Source organism: Aptenodytes patagonicus, chromosome 10 (assembly GCF_965638725.1).
Source record: "Aptenodytes patagonicus chromosome 10, bAptPat1.pri.cur, whole genome shotgun sequence".
Classification (NCBI taxonomy): domain Eukaryota; kingdom Metazoa; phylum Chordata; class Aves; order Sphenisciformes; family Spheniscidae; genus Aptenodytes; species Aptenodytes patagonicus.
Genome location: NC_134958.1, coordinates 5554001 through 5579077, shown reverse-complemented (window position 1 = coordinate 5579077; position 25077 = coordinate 5554001). Strand labels below are relative to the sequence as shown.

General features: G+C 44.4%; 1 protein-coding gene across 1 annotated transcript in view; it reads left to right on the top strand.

Annotated features, from left to right (window-relative positions):
* Nucleotides 1-22579, top strand: part of CEMIP (cell migration inducing hyaluronidase 1) — a 116173-nt gene extending 93594 nt beyond the window's left edge. The window contains exons 16-29 of the mRNA XM_076347903.1: nt 425-553; nt 1269-1354; nt 4146-4277; nt 6267-6302; nt 6394-6549; nt 8078-8258; nt 9950-10165; nt 11087-11298; nt 11772-11957; nt 12664-12868; nt 14229-14315; nt 14635-14792; nt 17829-17929; nt 18859-22579. Of these exons, the coding sequence (XP_076204018.1) occupies nt 425-553; nt 1269-1354; nt 4146-4277; nt 6267-6302; nt 6394-6549; nt 8078-8258; nt 9950-10165; nt 11087-11298; nt 11772-11957; nt 12664-12868; nt 14229-14315; nt 14635-14792; nt 17829-17929; nt 18859-18986 (2013 nt within the window). The 3' untranslated portion in view covers nt 18987-22579. The remainder of the gene's footprint in view (nt 1-424; nt 554-1268; nt 1355-4145; nt 4278-6266; nt 6303-6393; nt 6550-8077; nt 8259-9949; nt 10166-11086; nt 11299-11771; nt 11958-12663; nt 12869-14228; nt 14316-14634; nt 14793-17828; nt 17930-18858) is intronic.
* The last annotated feature ends 2498 nt before the right edge of the window (nt 22580-25077 follow it).

Sequence of the window (25077 nt, the reverse complement as noted above, 5' to 3'; positions counted from 1 at the left end):
GCCTTAAACAGAGAGATGTGGTCTTTCCAAAGCTTCCAAATCTGAGTACCTAGATTCGGGCTCCTAGATACATTTTTAGGCAACTAAATAAAAATGATCTGATTTTTAAGATCCGCGCATGCAGTGATAGGAGGACATCAGTGGATGCGTGTGTGTGTTACGGGTTTCGAAAGTCTCGCTTATAGCTTCAATATAGATGTCAAAGCTTAACTTAAGGCACCTCGAAGATGCAGGAGTGTGAATGTGAATGTATGTGCGTGTTAAACTCTTTGCTGCGTATAGTTATACAGGTCAATGCTGCTAGCTGTGATTTGTCCCGAAGCCTTCTGGCTTACGTCTCGTGGCTTTACTGATAAACCCTTGGGCTAATGTAGACCAGCAAAGAAGTTCAAGCAAAGTCTCAGATGTCCATTCTCTTTTTCAGGAAACAGGCTTTTGGTTTGTTCTGCACCACGTGCCGACGGGGCCCTCAGCGGGCATGTATTCCCCCGGCTACTCAGAGCACATGCCGATGGGGAAATTCTCCAACAACCGCGCGCATTCCAACTACCGGGTGAGTCTGCACGCAACGGGAACGCTGCCCTCGAAAAAAACACCACCTTCTCGCTCAAGCTCTTTGGGCCTGCAAGCTATTAATGCCTGTGCTTTCTGTTTCACTAAAAGTTGCTGCAAGCTTGTTTGTGTCTGCAGATAAAGCAGCTTGCGTGTTGGCGTGGGAGCTCTCAGAGTCGGCCAGCACCCGCTTCACTTGGCTCTTGGGCATTCAGAGAGGCTCTTCCCTCTGCTCAGGCTGCTTCTCTGCCTCTGCACTCCTAAAATAGTGCCTCCAGGAGCATCTATTGGCAGCTTGTCTAATTATAGACCTCAACTGCCAATGTTAGCAATTAACCAAACAGCTTCTAGAGGCATAAATACGGGCCGCTGTGTCTAATCGCCTTCTCTTTACCTATTTACCCTTAGCATGCCATGTTGTGGGGCTGTGTGTTACTGTTACTGAGTGCTTTAGACTGCAGCAGGGCGTTTATGTGTATGGGGATACATGCACTTACAAGAGAGGTGCAGTTTCTGGAAATGTGCGGCGATTTTGGGGGGTATATGCAAGTCTGGATAGTCCTGGCAACCCTCTGTTTCACATGCTACTAACAGAAGCAGTTATTAGGATCGTGCGAGTGACTTTGCCTTAGAACAATTGGAGGTAGAGCCTGGAGATGGAAAGAACTGTAGAATATATAAATATACTGTAATATTGCATTTCTCTCTTCTTTTAGGCTGGAATGATCATCGATAACGGCGTTAAAACCACTCCAGCCTCCGCCAAGGACAAAAGACCTATCCTGACACTGATTTCGGGGAGGTAAAGTGTTTTGCACAGTTTGGTTTGGAAAAGACTTCTCTATAGCACTGACTGAAAGCTGTGAAATTGCCCCCAAGGAAGCTGACAAGAATCATTGCAATGCCTTTGGGGTGGCTCTTATTGAGGCAAGGTCTTCACTTAGATTTACCACTTTCGAACTTCATCTTCTCCATTCCCCTTCCTAAGGGACACCCAGCACCCACACCCTTCTGGTTTTGTCCTTGCTCTTTAGCTCTGAGCTGAGCTGGCGTGGATGTTACATCTGCTCTAGGGTGTTCCATTGACTTTTTTTTTTTTTTTAGATAAGCAAGAAAATTAAATGCTCTCTGGTCAACAGCCCCGCTGGGCAGAACTTGCTGCAAGAGTTTCCCAGGAATAAGATTAAAGTATTTCCTGGGAATGCTGTTGATTTTCTTCATTCTTTTAAGACCTGCTTGAACAGGAATTGCTTATGTGATGGAACTCACACTTCGATTTCAAATTTCTGCCTAGTTCCAAATCTGACACTGCAATAATAATTACAATTAAATACACAGAGCGACCCTTCATCCCTGCACAGCCTCTGTGTGGCATAATGGAGTCATTGTGGAACCTCTCTATAGAGCGTATTGTATCGGCAGACCTACCATGGTCTGGTGGCTTCTGAGAATCCCCACTTTTTCCCCAAAGCTGACCCCAGCGAGGAGGCTGATGTAAGCGGGCGGCTTCTTGTGGGCAAAGTGTAATAGCATTAGGACCACGCTTGCACCCTTTTATCTCATTAGAGGTTGAGTCTGGCTCTTAACTTGGTCACCAACCCCACGGAGAGAAAAGGACTTAAATATTCTCAAGTTTCATAGTTTTCTTTCCTGACAGACCAATTGCCTCCAGTTGCACCCAACCTGCATTCCCCCACGACTGGGTTTCTTGACAGAAGAACCATGTAGGGAAGAGAAACCTGCTGAAAACCTCTGCTCAGCAGGGGAGAATGACAATTTTTTCCTTTTCTCCTTTCCATCTCCAGGGCGTGGGTTGCCCATATTGCTGTAGTCACGCACTGGGCAAGCATTGCAGGGGTGGGATCGGTCCTCCTCCCCCAGGGAACCCAGCCAGCAGCTCAGATATCGGTTGTCCTGTGATCCGCACCACCCCAGTGCCCTGCCTAGCATGGGGTGCTAAAAGATGTTCAGAAGTGAATATTGTTTACATTATTTTAATGCTCAATGAATTGAAATGATTAATTCAATGATAAAAGTAACTGCTAAAAAAATAACTTATTAAGAGCAGCCTGCTCTGCAAGTATCTCCAAATTCTCTTGGGAGCCTGGTGCTGCTTTTCCATACAGCTGAACACGTGCCTTGGGAATCTGCCTGCTGCCACAGGCGCAGCAAGTGATTACAAAAGGCAATTTGTCCCTTGCCATACAAGGGCAGGAATGACCCCTGGAAGCCAAGCAATTCATAATGCAGTTACGTTTATGCTCGGGGATTGCGCACCAGCACAGGCTGCAGCTCAGATTATTTATACCGTTTTCCACTTTTCATGTGTCAAGACAGAAAGACTGAAGAGGTGATTATAGCCGGACTGGCTGGGGCAAACTTTGAGGTAGGCTGGGCAGTTACAGAGTTGGAGAGATTATTCTGCATTCTGTTACAGCATTAAATATCTGGGCCAAATTCTGTACTCTGTAGTGTTCCTCCAGATACACATGGACGTGAATGAAACTGGAATCCATCTCAAAATATCTGTATTTAACAACGTCTGGGGAATTCACAAGGGCTGATACTAAATCTCTCTTTGAAAGCAAATTCACATTCACTATGATGAAGCTGCCAAAGCAATATTCATTTACTGGAACCCTATCAGCCTGATGCTCAGTTTTAGATTGATATGATGGCTTATTAAGCAAAGCAAAGAGCTATTGAATATCTGTTAGCGATTTGACAGCTTGGCCTCACTACCCATTGGTGAGGCGTGAATTTTAATCTCTGGACCATCCCTTGCTGGCACTGAGTTGGATACTCGTCTGTCAGGTTTTCTAAGCTGTGTAGTATGATGGAAGATGCTCCTTCAGTAGCAAAAGGGAGAGCTGTGCCTCAGGACCGGGTAAATGACAGCCGAGCTCAGCATCACCATAGCAAGCCAGATCCTTGCTCAGATCTGTGGCCAGAGCGGTGGCCAAAAGGCAGCAGCTGAGGGCACACATTGCTGCAGTTTCCATTTGTGTCTGCTTTTTTCCTACGTCAGGCCAATATTTCATCACACTTGAGAACTTCCGAGTTAATAAATCTTGTGCGTGTGTCCTGTGTAACATATAGTGGGAATAGTGAAGGACATACACTCAGCCCCTCTCCAAGATGTTTTAATTCCTTTCCACAGTAAGGAAAATTTGGCAGTGGTACTCATTGCCACAGTATAGCCAAGGTTAGGAGATAAGAATGCTCAAAAGGGAAAACAAAAGGATATTTATCTAAATAACAGGAATATGCTAAAGGATAACAGTAAGGGATCAAAAAATATCTCAGACTTTTGGGAGCAATAATAAACTTTCCATGCTTTCAGCAAAATATCAGCAATTGCATAATGGAAAGGTGAAAGGAAACTTGGAGCGGGTCTTTACAACTGCCTCGCCTGGACTGTCCTTCCCTTGGCAGTTGGGTCTGGCCATCGCTGCTTGACTAGACACGCTACTTGGATAGACTGTTGTCCCAAAGCTGTTCCTGAGTTAGCAGAAACCAGATGTTTAGCAGGGCCATGCACTGAGCAAGGCTACCTTCCCTCGCCAACCTTTCTTCTCTCCTTCTGGTTACAGATACAGCCCACACAAAGATGCTGATCCTTTGAAGCCCAGGGAACCTGCAATAATTGAGCGCTTTATTGCCTACAAGAATCAGGATCATGGGGCCTGGCTGCGGGGTGGAGATGTGTGGCTGGACAACTGCCAGTGAGTTTTGCCTTATTTCAACTCTCGGAGTTCAGCCTGGTGTTTATGGCGAGCATAACTGTGGTTCAGACTATTTATATTGCTTTGCACCTTTCGTGTGGCCAAGATTGAAATAAAGATGAAACGTTAAGTAAACACAGGCATTATTTTACACAAGCAAAACCTGCTTTGTCTGAACTGAAGATCCCTCAGATTGTTTCTCTGTGTGATGCTGCCCAGCATTCAAAAATGGTCACATACACACACAGACACACAGACGCAAATAACTGAAAATAAAAACTAATTTTTTCCATGAAAAACGAGGTGCTTTGAAAAGAAAGCAGCAAAATCCACCACCTTTCCTGGCTAAGCCTGGTCACAGATGAGTTTTATGTGGTTCACCGTTATGCTGAATAAGTGAGTACTGACGAAGCAGACATAAAACTATGCATCACAGCAGCAAGGGAGAGGGACTGGGCAAGTGCATGTTGTGCTCTTTGAAGGCCGTTTCCTGCGCTGGTCAGAACAGATATTTGTTTCGCACTTGAAAACAGATAATCTTCTACAGTTTCTTTTGCTGAGCCAGGCTCTTGATATCAACCTCAATGAAGAAAGAGAAAAAGGAAAAAGCTACGTTACAAGGCATATTGCGATAAGCCTAGTAAGAATAGCTGTCACACCATTAGCTTGTGTCCAATTCCCAGCCAGAGCTGCCTTACCTTCGAGTGACCCAAACCTCTTAAAGCAGCCAGCGGTATGAACTGGCTCTAGTGACCGGTCGGGTTGGCGAGAATGAGACTGTAGCAGAACGGTCGGAATCGTAATATTGCGTAATACGGTTTGTGCTTCTTACGAACTTATGAACCAGAAGCACCTAGCACACCCCATGGCCAGCAAGAGTTGTCTTCGCAGATCACACTCATGTAATTTAGGTATTTGCATTGCTTATGGAGCAAATGCAGTGTATGGAGGTTGCTAAAAGACCGAGTACTTTATCAGTTTCCAGCAGCAAACCTATGAGCGTATGTGAATTCGAGGAAGCAGCCATCAAACTGTAATTGTCTTTATAGCCACAGTAATTTCCATTTCTATTGCTACAAAAAGACTTATGTATTACATTAACAAAACAAACGTTAATGTGGCGTGCAGTGCATAAACTACGGCGTATGTTTATGGGGCTGGAGGAAGGAAAGAGGAGGCGATAGCGTGTAAAGGGCTGCCACCTACAGACAGAAGCAGGACAAAGCTGGGGGTTACTCTGCTGCGGGATCTCCACTGGTGGTTTTGCTGAGATCAGCGACAGACATGTTAAGAGTGACACCGATGTGAAGATACCATCAAGACTCACTCATACTATCATATTATTTGTAGCCTTGCTATAAGCAGAAGTCATGGACCGACAGTTGTGATTTATCTCATCTAAAAGCTTTGGAATTTCAGCAAAATGGGTGGACATTTTAGTCTTTTTTTTTTAATAAGGAAGATCTAATCTCTATCATCCTGTTGCTGAAAGAGAAGTCAAGCTTCTCTGCTTTTATAACATTTCCTCTTATAAAGTTATTTCATAGAAGCAGTATGTGATACATGAACACAGGGGAGCAGAGAGGTGTGCGTAAGGCAAAGCACAACTAAATAATAAAAGCTCGTTGGAGTGAGAGATAAGCATGGTCTTTTTACCTAACAGTGAAAAGAGCGTGGTCATTAGATACAGAGAAAAAGCTTGATCAGACAAGTAAACTACACCCAGTAATCACCAGCTTAACCTCAGCGTGGAGCAATCAGGTGCATGTCTGCTGCTTCATATGATCTGCATGTACTGCAAGATGTGCCAAAAAAGATCTTCCAAAACTGGACAGGGAACAAACCTGGGAAAGCCTGAGCCTCCCCATGAGCACTGTTTAGTAATTAAGCCTTGCTGCCCTCCACCTTATTGATTTGGTTATTTTAGTTTGACGTGATAAAACAAAGCAAAACCAAACCTCTTCTGAAGCATCTCTCTTCTCCTTGCAGGTTTGCTGACAACGGCATTGGCCTGACCTTGGCAAGGTAAGTCTGGCGCAGGTTGTGCTGCAGCCTGGGGCGCAGCTGGTAGGGATGGGTGGGAGCAGCCCCTTCACCTCCGGCCCTTCCCTCCTAGTGGTGGGACTTTCCCTCATGATGACGGCTCAAAGCAAGAAATCAAGAACAGCCTGTTTGTTGGCGAGAGTGGAAACCTGGGCACCGAGACGATGGACAACGAGATCTGGGGACCTGGAGGTCTGGATCACAGAGGAAGGACCCTGCCCATCGGCCCGTAAGTTCAGCTCAGCACATCAAAGCGCTCGCTGCTCCCACTCTCAGTGCGAACTCCAGCCCAGTGAGGTTTCTTCAGCGCTGTTCAGTTTAATAACCATTACACAGAAAGGATTTGGTTTCATGTCTCCCGATCCCAAAGTCCTCACTGTGCAGCTGCTGCTGGCAGGTACATACTTGCAGGCTGCCAAGACAGCATCAAACTCCTCTTTCCTTCCCCCTCCCCTTTGCAAACAGAGTTGAGAAGACAGCAAGAGGACTGTGTGCTAGCTGGGCACTTCTGTATATGCGGTCAGCAGTGGTTGAGCAATGTGGCGGTCTCCATTCAAGTCAGCTGCCAGGAAAGCTCGTAGAAGCCCTTCCCTGGGCTTGAACTGGCCCAGATGTGGTCATAGATGTCCTCAGAGCTGCTGTTACTATTGCTGCTGTGCTACAGGAATTTGATGCCTTTGTTAAATATTTTGAAATGGCCAGTGAACTTCATGTGTGGCCTCTTCCTAGACCTTAGTCCTACAGTTTGGTTTGCAAGTGCAATAATGTTTTGTCGTTATTCCTAAAAACAGTTATCCTAACAGTAGCCCTACAGTGAACAAACAGCTCAGCTGGTTTTTTCTGCCGTATTATGCGCCTCAACTTTGCTTGTCAGTAGCGATACAGGAGGCTTATTATTAACTGTAGTAATAATGAAAACCCAATTTGTTACGATTCTCCTTCTAATATCCTTTATGTATATACATGTGGGCATATCTCATCTTGGGTGTTGCGTGCAGAAACAGAACAAATGCACAGGAGCAGGCAAGTCTTGTCTAAGGGAAACCATTCATTTGAGGAAGGGATCAAATTTATTTATCATAAGTGAAATTTGAAACATCTTATCTTAGCCTCTTAAGGAGTTTAAGCATCTCGTTCACTTAATCAGTGTGAAAAATGGTGCCGTCTTTACCTTGCAGGTGATATCAGAAAAGGCTGTTAATAAAGGTTCATTAGTCTGCCCCTTCACCTCTTTTCAACCATATAGATTGTAAGACCTTTCCTTGTTTTCAAATCCATTTTTTATTGCAGTTGAGTCGCACTGTTTCTCTCCAAGTTCCTTTGAAAGATGTGGTGGGACTTCTTTTAGCCCTGCCGTTACTCAGCCCAAGGAGTCTGCATGGCTCTGATGAGTCTCAGGTTTCACTGCTGCAGAACTCATTTCTGATGGCAAACACAAATTTATTCATTTTTAGGTCAATGCTTTGGCGTTGCTGTAAGTTCCTTCCCTGGAGGAGCACAGACCAAATAAAGATGATCTGTTCAGACATGAGAGAACTTGAGCTGAACTTGCAAGGATAAGAGGACTTCACAGACCTAAAAAGGAGGGAAATCCCTTCTCTTCCAAAACATGAACTCAGGAGTCATCCTAAGGGCTGTGAGAAATGAAAGCAGCTGAGAAACAAGTGCTGTGGGACTGTACATGTCTAGAATACATTCTCATCCTCATGCTAACGTGTCATGACCAAGTCTCTCTGTCTCCTCCAAATGTGTTTTAGGGATTTTCCCATTCGAGGGATTCAGTTCTACGACGGACCGATCAACGTCCAGAACTGCACCTTCCGCAAATTCGCTGCCCTGGATGGCCGGCACACGAGTGCCCTGGCCTTCCGGCTCAATAACGCCTGGCAGAGCTGCCCCAACAACAACGTCACTGACATTCATTTTGAAGATGTCCCTGTGAGTTATCCTTCTCAGAAAGGCCTTTTCCAGTTGGCTTGGAAATGGGGTTGTGGGCAAAAAGGGTGTAGCAGCCTTTAGGAGAAAACACGAGACCTTCAGGCGGTTGCCCGTTGTCTTTGCCAGAAGTTTAACAAAGAGGGTGGCAGCTAAGAAAGAGAAAATTGGATGGGTGAAATAACAAGAAAATCCAATTCTCTGACAGGTTCACGGCAAACCAGAAGCAGGTATCGGTTTCAAAAAAACAATAGTGACATTCAAGTGAAAATAATTTCCATTTCTGTATGTCTCAGAAACTGTGAATCTGCCCTTCTATTTTCCACAGCAGTATAATATTAAAGCAACAACAGAAGGAAGTCTGTTGTGGAAGGTCTAACTCACCTAGAAGCAGAAAATACTGATTTTGGGAAACAGCCAGTGAAACTGAGCCGATGCAGGGCTGTGCAGCCCTGCACACCGGGGTAATTCCATGGACTCCAGTTCTGCAGACATAAGTGAGAGCAGAGCTCAGCCAAAAAGGGTCTGCCAAACTTTGAATTACAGTATGAACTTCTGGGTGCTGGTCTGAACCCTTCCTGGGGTCTGTGCTTTTGAGTTATTTTTGTATTTGCTTGCACAAATACGTGCTAACTGGTTTGCTGAGGTTCACCTCTAGCGGCTGTGAAATCCAACTGCCAAACATTACAAACAAATAAATAAGTAAAGTGGTTCAGACTGAAATGATTTGGGTTTCTTAACTTTCAAAAAATTAGCAGACTTGCTCACATGTCAGGAAAAGTGCTGACTAGTGCTAAATGGGATGGGAAAGGCAAAAATTCCCCTAAAAGTGTTGGTCGGTCACTCTCTCACATTGCACCAGGCAGGCTGGTGACATGTCATTTATTTATGCTGGATAAAAATATCAGTCAGAAGTTGCCTGAGCAGCCATTTCCCAGGGGAGGTCGCTGATTATTCCCAGCATCAGTGTGACTTTATGTGGCTTTGGAACCTTGAAAATATAACAGCAGACAATGAGTGAAGTGGCTTTAGTGAAATCGCCCCGTCTCCTGAACCTTCCTCCAGAATTTTATAACAAACCTCTCACAGCTGAGGCTGAAATTCTGGTGGTTTTAGCCTTTCCCCCATGGTCAGCAGGGAAATCTGACAAATCAAACACACCTTTTAAGTGTGTGACCCAGCTCTACACTGACTTCAGGCTTACCGAAGAGGCAGTGTGCAGGCAGAGACAATCCTAATATGCCTGCACCAAATGGCACTGATGTTCCTGCCAACTAACATGAGCAGCTCAGCTGAAAATTATTTTGGTGCTTCCATCTTTGGGTGGTCAATTCCAGAAGCTCATAGTTTTATTACCACGTAAGTGCTATCTCAGAGGACCTGCAACGCCAGACTTCATCTGGAGTCATGGGGCCTCAGAGCCATTGAACATCAAGCTTACGATGTCTCAAGCTGAGCAGCCAAGATCTGTGGCCATTTAAAAAATGGTGATGTTAGTGCATACACAGGTTTCTTCATGCACAAGTTGACCCGCAAACCCAACGCTATTTCTTGTTCAAGCTACTTTCCAATGCCAAATAAAGTCAGAAAATGGGTCCTTTGAGCCACTCTAGTGACCATAGCCATCCTTTGCTCTGTACTCTAAGTGATGAATTCCTTTCTGGAGATCTAAGTGTGTTTCACTGTTTGTTTAGATTACCTCAAGAGTCTTCTTTGGAGAACCTGGCCCCTGGTTCAATGATCTGGATATGGATGGTGATAAAACATCAGTTTTTCATGATGTGGATGGTTCTGTGTCAGAATATCCAGGTTCATACCTAATAAAAGAAGATAACTGGTTAATCAAGCACCCTGACTGCATTGATGTGCCCGACTGGAGAGGTTCCATCTGCAGCGGACACTTTGCACAGGTAAAGCTGCCTACCTTGCAGTATCGTTATCGTTTTATTTTATATTAAATTTCTTGGCACCGTAAAGCTTGACCTTTAGAAATGAACTTTCTTCAGGGTGCTCAGGGTTTATTTATCTGCATGTCTGCGCAGGTGGTTTTGAACACAAGCATACTGTGGTACATTTTCAGATACTTTGGCCTTGACTGCTAACAGCTCTAACAACTTCTGCCTGAAGTCCCCTAAGAGCTCCATGGGCATTAACAGATTAATATTCATAAATCTATGGGCTGCCGGCTAGTTATTTTTCCTTGATTTATGGAGGGAAGTGTTGCCCACAGTGTTATGGGAAATGTGCTGAGCAGTTGAAATTAGACTTCAGCTTTCATCATCTTTCATCCTGTTGTGTAACCACCAAACCATTCTTCCTACCACACGAGCTCCGAGTGCTGCTGCCTTGAGAGAGTCCTCACTTTCCTCTGATGAGTAGCGCCTGTTTTTGTCTTGGGTGTTGCAACTGTTGGGGTTTTTTTCTGTGTAGTGCCACTAAAGCCAATTCCTAACCACTGAGCTGGTTTTCATGCTTCTGAAATCCAGACAGAAGGGTCCTTGTTCAGTAGAAGTCAGATGTCTGAGGTAGATACTGTCCCACTGCTGAGGGTTGCCGCTAGCGCTGTGAAATACATCAGCCCTACTGCAGGCTTGTTTGAAGCCTTGACTGGCGCATACTCTTGAACTCAGTGGGTGAGGAAATGATCCTTCTTTTTTTTCTGAAAACAGTTCACTTTGTTGAAAAGGAAGCCTAAGAAATTAAATATGTGTATGGCATACAGGTCACTGCTGAAGTCCCAGGCCTTGCACCAGTTCACATCTATTGAATAGCGGCACCTTTAATGTTTTACTATCATTCATTAAACACTTGGTCATCTTTTTTTCATCTAGATATACATCCAAGCCTACAAGCCAGCCAACCTGAAAATGAAAATAATAAAAAATGACTACCACAACCACCCGCTCTACTTGGAAGGGGCTTTGAGCAAAAGCACTCATTACCAGCAGTATCAGCCAGTTATAACTCTGAGGAAAGGCTACACCATCCACTGGGACAAGACAGCCCCTGAAGAGCTGGCCATATGGCTCATCAACTTCAACAAGTGAGTGATCCGACCAAATTCCAACATTCCAGCCCAATAATGTAACTGCACATTTTCAATGGGTGAGGTCATCACCTCATGAGCTCTTCCAGAATGAACATGCTTGTTCCAGGAAGTCCGTTGAGTTCACCATCTTTCCATTTGACATCTCAGATTCCTGTTTCCTCCCCTGGGAAGCCCTGCAAGATAACACGGTTCATTTTTGGAAGCCTAGAGCTAATTCATTCCTGGTGCATGGAAGTCACAGGTGTAGAAGTCAGGAGCAGATCTGACCCACATTGCTTAACTAACCCACGGCTGTTATATCTAATTGACATTGCAGTGATTCATCCAAAACCATTAAAATTTTAACCGGCCAGGAAAAAATTAAGTTACATTTCAGAGTGAATTATTTAGTTTGGCTTCTAGCGTGACCAGGAAAATAATAGTCATGTGTCGACTTGTTATAATGTGGGTCTTTTTGCTATTTTTAGGAACGACTGGATCCAAGTAGGGTTTTGTTATCCTAAAGGGACGACATTTTCCATTCTCTCAGACATCCACAATCGTCTCTTGAAGAAAACGTACAAAACTGGAACCTTCTATAGAACCTCTCAAATGGAGAAACTGGAGCACAGATACCCTAGCAAAGGATACTACTACTGGGATGAGGACACTGGGTAAGGAAGCAGGCCGTGCCGATTTGGACACCGCTTTGAGAAAGCTGCTGGACTCGTGAGCCGTTTGGCTAATGCCATTAGCGGGGATCACAACAAAACCAGAAAGTCTTTCTGGGAATGTGACCAGCGTTTAATTTTCCTGGGACTCCCACGGCTGCCAGTCATTCATAGCCTCTGCTGCACTGCCAATTACTCTGGGAAATGCTTTGCCGAGTGAATACAAATTAGAAAAAAAAAGACAAAAGCAAAGTGCAGACTATGAAACTGAACTGGAGACACACCCAACCCTTTTTGTTTTGAACAGCAACCATGTGTAAACACCACGACAGGGATGCACAGGAACTAAGAGTGTAAAGCCTGTCATTTTCTTTTAAAGAATTAAAATAACGGGAAAGAAAGAGAGCGCTAAAATACAAACCATGTATTTCTACATAAATGTATCATTATAAACTAGAGCTCAAAGGGAGTTGAGGTGTCATCTAATTTCTCTGTCTTAAGTTCCCTGACCTCCCCAAACCATTTCTGAGATGTGTCCCCCCTTTTATTTGCATGTGGTATGTTGAGCACTATAAATGCAGACATCGGCACAGGGTTTGCAACGCACATTATTGCAAAGCATTCGGAAGGAGTCCATCAAAACTGGGAGTTAGCCATTTTTTGCACAGAAGTCTCAAGGATGCTGTTCACTCTTCTCCCCTACCTGCAGGCTGCTGTTTCTGAAACTCAAAGCTCAAAATGAGAAGGAGAAATTTGCTTTCTGCTCTGTCAAAGGCTGTGAACGAATAAGGATCAAAGCTGTGATCCCAAAGACGGCTGGCGTCAGCGACTGTGAAGCCATGGCCTATCCCAAGTACATTGAGACACCAATAGTAGAAGTGCCAATGCCTAAGAAACTCTCTAGTGCGCAACTGGTAAAGTAGTTGATTTCTTATCACAGAATTATCGCCAGCGTAAATCTGTAGTTCCGGCACATACTGTGCCCACAGACATAGAAAGACTTTGTACCAGGTTCAGTATCTCCTGTGCCTGATTTTCTGAAATGGTCCAGGTATGTGAAACGTATGAAACAGATTCTTGCACGTGTAGAGAGCACAGGTCCTCAAAGGACGAAGCCACCCAAAACTTCTGTTGAAGTTGGGTACTTAGTCTTTTGGGGCTCTGTTGTGAAGTGCTGCGCTTAAAAGTACAGGGTGAAAAGTGATGAGCTGGAAGACAGGCTGGTCCAGGGAATGTGATTCTGGAGAGACACAAGGTTTCCTGTCTGGCCTCCAGCTCCTCCAGGCTGTAAGAACTGCAGTGTCAGAGAAGGGACTGCATAGCCGAGTATCTCATTCATGTAAAGCATTTTGTACAACACTGTCTCCTATGTACTGCATCCAGCTCTGGAGCCCTCAGTATAAGAAAAACACGGACCTGTTGGAGCGGGTCCAGTGGAGGGTCACAAAAATGATCAGGGGGATGGAACAGCTCTGCTATGAAGAAAGGCTGGGAGAGTTGGGGTTGTTCAGCCTAGAGAAGAGAAGGCTCCGGGGAGACCTTCTTGCAGCCTGTCAGTACTTAAAGGGGGCTTATAAAAAAGATGGCTGCAGACTTTTTAGCAGGGCCTGTTGCGACAGGACAAGGGGGAATGGCTTTAAACTAAAGGGGGGTAGATTTAGACTAGATAGAAGGAAGAAATTTTTTACGCTGAGGGTGGTGAAGCACTGGCACAGGTTGCCCAGAGAGGTGGTGGATGCCCCATCCCTGGAAACATTCCAGGTCAGGTTGGACGGGGCTGTGAGCAACCTGATCTAGTTGAAGATGTCTCTGCCCACGGCAGGGGGGTTGGACTAGATGGCCTTGAGAGGTCCCTTCCAACCCAAACTATTCTATGATCCTATGATATCCAATCCAGTCTAGTTCTGGAGGAGGGAGGGGGATATTTATCTGTCTTTTAGCCTTTTTCACTCATCACCCTCGAAGCAGGAATGCACAGCAAAGCCTCAGAGAACTATGTGTCAGCTCTGCAAAGTGAGAATTACTTGTACTCTGCCATTTGGTGAAACAATTTAAATGCTGACAGGATGAGCAGAGAGGTTACCATTGTGCCCAGTCTCATTAGCAATGTAATTTGGCAAGTCAGTGCTTATTATGTAGCTTTCTTGTTGATTGAATTTCAAGGTTTAAAATGCTTTCTGAAAATGCAGTGTTCAGGTAATGGACATCCTCACTAGAAAACCTCTTTTCTCTCCTTTTTTTTTGGTTTTTTTTTTGTTTTTTTTTTGTGAGCAGAAGACTAAGGACCACCTACTGGAAGTGAAAATAGAAACTTATAAGAAACAGTACTTCCACCTAAAGGATGACTTTGCATACATTGAGGTGAGCAGGTCCTCTCAGTGAACTTTATGGGACAAAATTCTAAGATACTTGCTTCATTTTTATGGAAAACTTGCTTACAATGTTACCATGCATAGTTAGATTCAGGTCACTTTTGCTTCATATTGTGCAAAAAAAAAAAAAAAGGCTGTAACTTCTCCATATTAGCAAAAATGCAGGACAGCTTGACCTCAGAGATCTGGAATTCCACCCTTTGATAGAAAGAGTAGTCCCGTGACTCAACACTATCAGTGCTTCTTGCAGGTGGTTGTTTGCAATTGTGTTACTGTGATAGATCAAGAATGTTTTTCCCCCCGCGCAGGTTGACGGTGTCAGGTTTTTCCTCACTGATGAGGGTATCCAGCTGGTTGTGATTGACGGACATCATGGAAAAGTTGTTGATCGAGTAACGTTCAAAAACTCGATTCTACAAGGAATCCCAGCACAGATAGAAAACTATGTCAACAACATCAAAGATCAGTGAGTAAATAATCCGGTGTTACTAAGGTGCAATGTATAAGAATGCTGTACACCACTCATCTTTTTCCTGGGTTTTGCCACCCAACATGGGCCAGACTGACCCGCTAACAACGTGCTTTTGTACTGCCGACTCCAATAGAGTCCAAATGTGAGCAGGCAGCAGAAGGATGCAGACTCTGTGATTTAGGAACTGATCGAGCCCCCGATAAAGTGCAGAGCTACATTTGATTAATAAACTGCAGAGCTACATTTATGTTGTGGGTTACAGACAAACTGCAGACTTAAATTCACAAATAAACTCTCAGCGCTTATCGGTACAGATGTGCACAGTTTACATTTTTCTATTGCCTGCATACTCTCTCCAATCACAGAAAATTCCACTAATAAAATACATTCCTCTTTGCACATGTTCCCTGCCCAGACCTAAGGGCTGGATGCTTTTATTTTTTAAGTATGGGCAGCCAGAAAAGCAGAGTTTTGCAGGTGGGTGGTAAGTAGCCAACACATGTTCCTGCATCCTGGAGGACAGCAGGTTCATCTGCTGGAGTAGGATTGGGAACAACACCAGAAACCCTTTAACCAAAGGGGTTGTTCTCATATTAGTTTGTGGAGTCCTATTGGGAAATGAATATATTTCATTGTTATTAAATCTGTTTTGATTTGAAATCTGGTATGTAACATTTCATACAAATATGATTGCTTTGTTGATGAATCATCTGAAATAACTGTGGGCAGATCGACAGGATATTGTTCTGGCATTTATTCCAGAGAGTTGGGGGAAGTTTCAGCAGGGTGCCATGCAGGTGGATACAGATGTGTTTCTACTGTCTTAAATAATTCTGAAGGCTGCAAAAAATACATTGAGTAGTTAGTGCAGAGAAGCATGGTAGTTGCTCACTTTCATTAAAAAAAAAAGAGAGCTTTTCAGAGAGGCCATCATTCTCCTTGGCAAAAAATCCAATCTCAGTCCTGGCTAAATCCAGCTCCTGGATTCTTTCTTTCTTTAGAGGATTGAATCGTAATTAGACTTCAGGTGTATTTAAATCCTTCTGCGCCTCATTGTCTTCTCTGGATTAGCGTTGGAACCGGGTTAGGTTTAAGATTAGGATTAGAACTGGAAGTTGACCCAACATGGTCAGCACGTATCAGGTCTCACTCAGCTGTGTCTTTGCAAGGATTGAACCCCCAAATTATTGTCCTTCTTTCACCAAAAGTTTTCCCAGCCCATCCCCTGCAAGCCTTTCCAATCGGATCAAGCAAGGGCTTCAGCTATAGCCATGAGACGTCTTTCATTCATTTGCCAGATGGAAGTGTTGTTCAGATTCAGATGTGGACACCGTGCAGATGCCAAGACTGTACAGCCAGCAGCTTCTTGTCACCTCTCCCCGCCGCGATGCAGAGCACGGACTGTACAGAGAGATGGTGCTAACGGGGGGGAAGGGGCCCCACCAGCCTCGCCAGCCTCTCACGAAGAGACTGCTAGAACAACTTCTATGTTTATGGATTTGGGGATGTGAGAAGAGGTGTTTCTAGCAAGGACAAGCCTTTTTGTTCATTTAAGCAACTCTGCAGGCCAAATTCCTCTTTTTTAATAAATCTACTTTTCTGATGAGTTTCCCAGGGATAAGAAAACAAAACATCTGGTGAATTTATTTTAAACTTCCATAGCAGGAAAGGCTTAATAGAAAGTAACGATTTTAGTGAACTGAAGAAAGAAAAAAGAGGTGATTCAGCATTCACAAAGTACTCGAAACCAGCCTGCCAGCTCAATCCACTCTTGTAAGCACTAGGGTATTTTAACACCTCAGGTTTATTATAGGAAAAGTCCTGATGACTCTTAACTCTTTTGCTTCTCTTGTTCCTCTGCCACCACCCGTTGCTATTTTCCCCCGAACAGTTCCAGTTCCAGCTGAGGTGTTAAGATGTAACTGCTGCACTCAGTAGCTCAGGCCTTGAGCTCTGCAGGAGCTGTTGCCTAATTAATTTTGGCGACTTGTGTCCACCGTGATGCAGGAAAGCGGACCCAGCAAGGCTGGCATTCTGCAAGATTGCAAATGCCATTGGAGTCAGGCAAGTTTCATTCACGGAAACCCTGCAAGGTGGAACGAAATAATTTCACCTAAGCGTTTGCTCTATTAGTCCGTGATGCAGCTTTAATTAGGAGCTGAACAAGGATGATATCCCAGCCCCACTGAGCTTAAGAGCAGGACTTCCACTGAACTCACTGGAGCATAGCTCTTCCTCCATACGCTTTGAGATAACCATTGGAGGTGTTTGTGCATCTTTAGGAAGTAAGGAGGTTAACATCACCACTTCTCTACGGACAATTCTCACTGTAAGATTAACCCCTCATGTTTAATTTGAGTTTTTATTCTACCCTTTCAGAATTCAGCCTAGGCAGTTGCTGGCTTTTACCCAAGCATTTACAGATTTGCATTAGCTTAACACACTTACCTCATGTCTTTTGTTTATCACTTGGCATTTGTAGAAGACCCTGAGAATTCTGAGGTGAAATACAGTACATGCAAATAAGGCAATAATAATAATAATAATAATAATAATAATAATAATAATAATAATAATACCCTTTTTAAGCAAAAGCACGCTGAAAATGAAGGAAAAGCATCAGGCCAGCAAAAATCTCAAAGCAGTGACTTTCTTCAGGCTTTATCCTGCTAATGCTGCAAGAACAATAAATTATTTGAGACTCGCTCAGTGCATCCCAGGGAGAGCATGTTCCTTTCTGAGCAAAGCAGGATGGAACTGCTGGTTGGAAACATTGAAAACATTATAGAAAACAGTGTTTTAGAAAAAAAAAGTGACTTTGTCGGCTTCCTAATGGGTTTTGCATGATTGGAAAAGTGAGTATATGACTAAGCTGTTGGAAAGCATTGACAAAAGCCATTAAAGCAGAAACCACTGTAGTTCATCGGTGTCTTTGAGTCACACAGGCAGGAGTTACCAGTGCTCAAGACAGACAAACGAGGAATGTGTTCTGACTCTTCACCTGTTTATAAATGGCTTTGTTTCCTTCAGCTCCATAGTGCTGGTGACATCTAAAGGAAGATTCATTTCAAGAGGACCATGGACTAAAGTACTGGAGAAGCTCGGTGCAGAAGAGGGTTTTAGGTTAAAAGGTAACCACTTTTGAAAAATGCAATTCTAAACCCCTTTGATCTAGCCCCCTCCCATGGTTCCAGTAAAGGGACCTTTTTTCCTTCTTCTAAACTTCGCCTTGCTTGTTTCTATCAGCATGTGCTCCAACATCCTGGGAGCAGTCATTTATTTATTCAGTGAGGTTGTATCCACTGCAGCTTTGGGTAACAGCACTCAGTTTAATACTGTAGATGGGAAAAGTGCTCTGGCAGTTGTTCTTAGAAGTAAAGAATTCAGGGGGGTTGATTTTCCAGATTCATTTTAAATAAAAAGGCATTTTAACAATAGGAATATTGGACTTTTTCCCCCCTAAATGCCCCAAAACAGGATTTTTTTTACTTGTCTGAACTTATTTTTGGCTGATTTTCTCTTGAAACAAAATTCTGACTTGATGGCACAAAGCATATCGATTTCAAAGCATCACATATTGCACTAGAATATTGCTCTCTCGTGCACGTTGCTCTGATCAGCTCTAACCGTGAGCTTTTGGCACACTTTCCTCTTTCGTGTGTGTGTTATACTCACTAACGTAGGTCTTGTCTGTTGTCCTGTCCCTCATCATCCCCCCACCTTCCCCAGGCAGGAAAGGGTTTTGAGTATAACCACCATGCAAATAATGATAGCTTCAACAGGTAGCTCAAGCTGCCTGCTAGGAAGGGTTTTTCCTCTTTCTCCTCTGCTATGTATCACGTTAATTAATGGAAGCATACAACATGTAAATAAGATATTAATTAAGCTTCACTAGGAAAGTATTTTTTAATACCTGGAGAATGCATAATTGGCAAAGTTTGTGTGCATATGTGTGCTCTTGTTCACCTGCATCCAGCCAGCCATTGGGTGTAGCCCTGCACACGGGTGGTTTTCTGGTGCAGCCCCGACACACTCCTAATATATTTGCTCTGATTCGCAGAAAAAATGGCTTTCGTCAGCTTCAAAGGCAGCTTCCGCCCTGTCTGGGTGAAGCTGGTCACTAATGAGGACTCAGCTAAAATCTATCAAGCACTGCCAATTCCTGTGGTGAAGAAAATGAAATTATGAGGACACGCTGCTCTGCCTTCTGGCTGCCAGCATGCCCCCATGGGACGGACTACTGACTGCTCACCACAGGCACCTTGCCAGCTCCAGAGGTGTAGCATTTTGTTGTTGTTGTCGTTGTTTAAAAAGAAATCTTACTGTAAGTAGCTAGAGTGGCCACATGTGACAGAAAAGCCTTCCTCTGTGATCAGCGTATGTTCTGTGATCACCAGCTCCTCGCCGGTTGACTTGCTCACCGATGCCATGTTGACTCTCGTATTACTAAGCAAGGTTTGACCTGTTTTACACGGTGCTGGTTTTATCAGCAGCCCTGTGACAGACTAACTTATGTGCTGCCTCTCGAAGGGGGAGTTCTAGATCTGAAGGCCATTGAGGATTATTGTTTTTACCAGCCTCTAAGTTGTCCAAACACTTTTTTTTTCCCATAGTGTAACTAGCTGCTCACATAAACATGGAATGCCAGTTCAAAGGCTTGTTGAAAATCTAAGATGGAAAGAGTGTATTTGAAGGATTACCTAGATGCTGGGAAACATAACTGGACAGTAAGAATTTCTCCTAAAGCTTCTATGATATTTGATCAAGCTCTTTGGGGTCTGTGTTGTACATGCTAACCCACGGCACATAGTTGGGGAAGGGATGAGAGAAGGAGAAGATAAAACATGCCAGCGGAGACTGATGAAACCACATCTTTCTGCTTGCTCAGAAAACTGCATTTCTCCTATGGATCAAGGTTTTTTTAATAGTGGTTGCTCAAAAGGAAGTTTTCCTTCGACAAGCAGCTGTAGGCTAGAAGGAAAGCAATGTCAATCAGCACATACATTTTCTCAGCCCTTCCCGTACAGTCCCTCCATGTAATAAAGTTCAGGATCAGTCTGGAGGGTTTATGGTAGCCAGTCAAAGACAGCATCCTGTTCAAGGCTTCCAGTTTTTAGTTGGGAATACTGGGACTCACCTTTTTCTGCCTCAGATAGGATGAGCGGCCCTTGCCTTTCCAGGGAGGTCAGAGGGAACGGGATCAGACTGCTCTGCTGCGTGTTGCTTTCTGATCGTGTCCTCAGGCTTAAGGGCGTGAGTGTCTTGGTCCTCCTGGAAGAGTTACATGAGATCTGGATGGAAGGTGACAGAGGTCTTACCAGGTAGCTGAAGCATTAGAGTGGGACTCCCCATACGCTAGTTGGATGTCTTGTACCTCCTTTCCCCCTTCTTCAAAGCAGTATCTGGGTAATGAAGGCAGATTAGTGTGAATCAGGACTCCTGCGGGGACATCTCTGGGGATGGGAGATTAAACATTATCTTGTAGAACATTGTAAGCACTTCCAGTGTTCAGTGATATTTCTGTCTGTTGCTCAGAAATGCCATGGAGGTGTCTCCGGAGCCTGTGGCTATTCTAAGAAATCTAAGAGGGGCTAAAAGATAGGGTTAGGAGCTTTTCAAAGCACAAAGAATGTCAATTTTGCCAATCATATCTGGGTTTGTTTCCCCACTGTGTCTCTGCCTGCCCCCCATTGCTACAGAAATTATTCTAGTTGCTGATGGTTACTTCGTTTTGCTCTGTTTTAATTAAAGCTCATGTAATTAAGTTGCTTTTTCTCCACAGTATCTGAAATGCTATCTTGCAGCTAGAACGAAAGAGCAACCATTTTGCGTGTCATTCCGAAGGCTGGGCAGGTGTTGCACTCTATAGCCTAGTTTAGATCAATTGCTCTGAAAGTCAAAGCAACCGTGAGCAACATTTAGATAGTACTGTAGGTTTTGTTCCCCTCAAGCCTCTCCTGGGTTTTGAAACTGGAATGTTCTTTTCAGACTTATTATATAGTTGTTTTGAACTTGCTGAATGTCATGTGTATTGTATTTAAAAAAAAAAAAAAAGAAAAAAAGAAGAGCCAAGCTTTCCCTCCCTTACTTCTCAACAAGAGTCTGTTAATGAATGCTTTTTAGGCATTTGTGCCGTTTCCAGAATGAATGGGCAACACTTGTAAAAGGCAAGTAAGGTGGGTTGTTTTTTCCCCCAATGGCTTATGATGGTTTGGGGATTTCACAAACTATTCCTCGAAAAAGTCAGTCTCACTTGTGGTTCAACGGTGATTATCCAAACGTCATTTATCTGACGTTCTTTGATAGCCAAAGTAGAGCCAGATCCCTGAAATCAAGCAAATAGACTAAAAAAAAGTCCCTTGAGTACGTTAGTCTGGGTTATCTAAACCTCTTCACTGTCCTGAGGCAATTCTGTTGATATCATGGTGTTCGTGGAACACACTTGCTTTCAAGAGATGGACCAGAGCAGGAGTATTTCTTTCATGAGCACTTGACAAACGGTGGGCAGGAAAGCCGGGCTCAGAATGTACCTGGTTTGGGATTTGGCTTTGTACGACCCCCCGGGGCAGGGGGTTGCCCTCTGTGGTGCACTGAGTCACTGGGTCACCAGCGATTTCCCTTCTCCTGCTCCCTGTAGATGCCCGGGAGGATCATGCCGGGTGGGTCCATCCCCTAGACTGGTTTGTTCGGCTTCTACGAGCGCGCTGCCTTTGTGCTGAAGTGTAGCTTCTGATTTTGCTGTTTTGGGAATTCTCAGGGTGAAATCATAAGACTTGGCTCTAGGAAAACCTTTTTTTTTTTTTCCCCCCTTTCCTAAAAAAAATCTCATCTTATTAAGAGAAGAAAACTTTTAAGTAGCTTGTTCTATCATGCAAAGCTTGTCACATGGGGCCTGTTTTGGAGCTAGGGTGGGTCTCACGCTGTGAATACGGAGTACGGGATCACTGCAGTCTGTAAGCCTGAGGGATAATAGAGCATCGTAGCAGAGTGTAGCAGGGCAGACGCACCCGCGAAACGCAAAGGGCTCCCATCGACCTTTACGGGATGAAGCCAGTGTGTCGCTCTGGAGACAGAACGAAGCCTAATGCCACCGCCAGTCAGCAATAGTTTTGTGCCATATGATTACTTTTTCATCTTTGACTGTTCTAGAAACTGCACGTGCACATTTTGGCTAGTGAATTACCTGACTGCTTGTTCTTTGTACATCCTTTTAACAGTCCCTGCACAAGCTGCAGTTCCCCTCTTCGCAAGGTTTCATTACTGCAAACGTTTCCATGTTTGCCCTCACAGTTGCCCTTGGCAGAGTGGGGGTTTTTGATTGCATTTTGTTCGTTTGTCTGTTTGTTCGTTTGGATGTTTGGGTTTTTTGCCTCTGTTCAAATGCTTGTTTTACCTGTCGCCGAAATAGCTGGTCCTTTTTCGGAGTTAGATGTTTGTACATTTTCTTATAGACTTTCCAATGAAAAAAGATATATTTTCTATTAATTTATTACAATGGCACTAAGACAACTAAATTGCAGACATATGAAGCATTTGTACTGGAGTTTAGCATTGTCCAGGTTGTTAAGGAGGTCAGCAATGTGTCTTTTCTGATAATCTGCTTTGCACTTGAAAGGTCTCTAAGTCGGCAGACCGCGGTAATGCATTGACTGGTTTATGATGACAAGAGCTCTTGGGACGTTGGTTCCAACAGACCGTGGCGTAAAACTGAAATAACATGTAGTTGTTCGGAGTACACAGTGTTTATCAAAATAAATACTCAATGCAAATTTCTTATTTTATTTTTGTCTCTCGTCTCTTCAGTGTCTCCCTGTAACAACGAACCAGCGTTTGCTGGCCACGCGCGCACACGCACACACACACACGACTTAGTACGTCAGCGGAGAGAAAGGCACGCAGCTCCCTACTTCAAAAGACAAAAACCAAGGGGCCAAACCACCCCTGCGTGCGTTTGCTGGCCGCTCTGCACCGACGGCAGCGCGTTTCACTGCCTGCCCAGCCACACTCGCAGGATCCGAGGCAGAGAGACGGGAAGGGAAGGGGGTGGGAGCGGGAAAGGGGATGTTACAGTGGGCAGACGTGGGAAAGGGCTGTATTTGGGGCAGGTGGGGGACTATTAGTAGTTTAAAACAAAAGTCTTGTTCCCCTGTTCACAAAACTTTTTTTTTTCATTGAATAGGGTGAACATGGGGTAAAAACACACATGGAAATTATATATAAAACATGTATGAAGTTTTTGTAGCGGGCAGCTATTAAGGCTCATGAGAACCTCGCTATCAAGTCAAGTATGACTTTGACTGTAAATTTTCCACCCTGGGATGGTGCCAGCTGGGCGGACTTTGTTATAAAACCTTTTGGAGGCTCCAAAACCGGAATGGGATTTTTTTTTGGTGGCAGCAATCAGCATTTCTAACATCTAAGCACACCTTTTTTAATCAAGATACCTTGATTAAACTACTATCAAAATAGTAGTTAGTGCATTAGAGGAGATTGCCCGCCTTAATGCCGCCAGGCCAGGAAACCGAAAACGCACCCTGCCCACTCGTGTCAGATTGAAATTACTGATACATTGGACTTTTGCAGATTAACTCGGGGGGGGGGGGGGGGGGGGGAGCTGAAAGTCAAGGCAGAAATCTCACTCCACACCACCAGCGTAGGGAAAAAAAAATTAAACCTCTATTTAATAGTGCGATAAGATCAGAGCCTTCCATGTTGAGAGCTCCAGAGGCTGCCCCGGGGGGCGGGCAGGGGCAGAGCTGGGCTTTAGCCTCTGGTTGCAACGCGACGGTGACGGTGGCACAGGGAGGTCCCAGGCACCTCCAAAAGGCCGTAGGGCAGCTGCGAGCTGCTGGCGGGGCAGACCCTGCGGGGGCCCCCAGGGTGGGCAGGCCAGGAGTCATCGCACACCCACTCGTGCACGTAGTTTATACGTACACGTGCATTCGCGTACACGTATCTTGTACACACGTACACACAGCTTTTGCATGTATGCACACACGTGCACACATACACGTCTTATACACACATGTACACACATATACACATGCACATGCACCCCCATATATGTGTGTCTGTGTGGATATATGTATGTGTGTGTAAGGGTGTGTGTGTGTCTGTGTATGGATATATAGGGGTGTGTGTAAGGGGGGGTGTGGCTGTGTGTGGATATATAGGTGTGTGTAAAAGGGGGGGGTGTGGCTGTGTGTGGATATATATATGTGTGTGTATAAGGGGGGGGTGTGGCTGTGTGTGGATATATAGGTGTGTGTAAGGGGGGGTGTGGCTGTGTGTGGATATATAGGTGTGTGTAAGGGGGGGTGTGGCTGTGTGTGGATATATAGGTGTGTATAAGGGGGGTGTGGCTGTGTGTGGATATATAGGTGTGTGTAAGGGGGGTGTGGCTGTGTGTGGATATATAGGTGTGTGTATAAGGGTGTGTGTGTGTGTGTGGATATATAGGTGTGTATAAGGGGGTGTGTGGCTGTGTGTGGATATATATATGTATGTGTGTAAGGGGGGTGTGGCTGTGTGTGGATATATAGGTGTGTGTAAGGGGGGTGTGGCTGTGTGTGGATATATAGGTGTGTGTAAGGGGGGGTGTGGCTGTGTGTGGATATATAGGTGTGTGTAAGGGGGGTGTGGCTGTGTGTGGATATATAGGTGTGTGTAAGGGGGGGTGTGGCTGTGTGTGGATATATAGGTGTGTGTAAGGGGGGGTGTGGCTGTGTGTGGATATATAGGTGTGTGTAAGGGGGGTGTGGCTGTGTGTGGATATATAGGTGTATTTGTGCGTGTGGCTATTTCGGTGAGTGTTTTTGTGTGTGCGTGTGTATTTGTGTGTGCCAGACGTGCGCGCGCGCGTGTATTTGCGTGGGCACGGATCTGTGTGCGCGTAGTTGTGCGTGACGGGGTGTGTAGCTGTCTATGTATATCCAGCCATTAGAACTCACTAACAACACACTGCACATAACCATGTACAATTCATTACATTAGTTCTACAATTACCACGTCATTTTTAGTTACATGCATATATTTAAATATAGACCAGATACACCCCATCCATGAATACACTGTACATTAAATGTGCTATCGTCTGTACGACAATATGCCTGATTTGTTACTAAAGATCAAAAAGCATATTTCTCTGTTTTAATTAATATCGTATTGTATCGTATCATGCCATATCTCATATCAATCTCATGTATCATATCTCACATCATATCAATCTCATCTCATATCATATCTCATCTCCTATCTTATCAATCTCATATTGTATCTC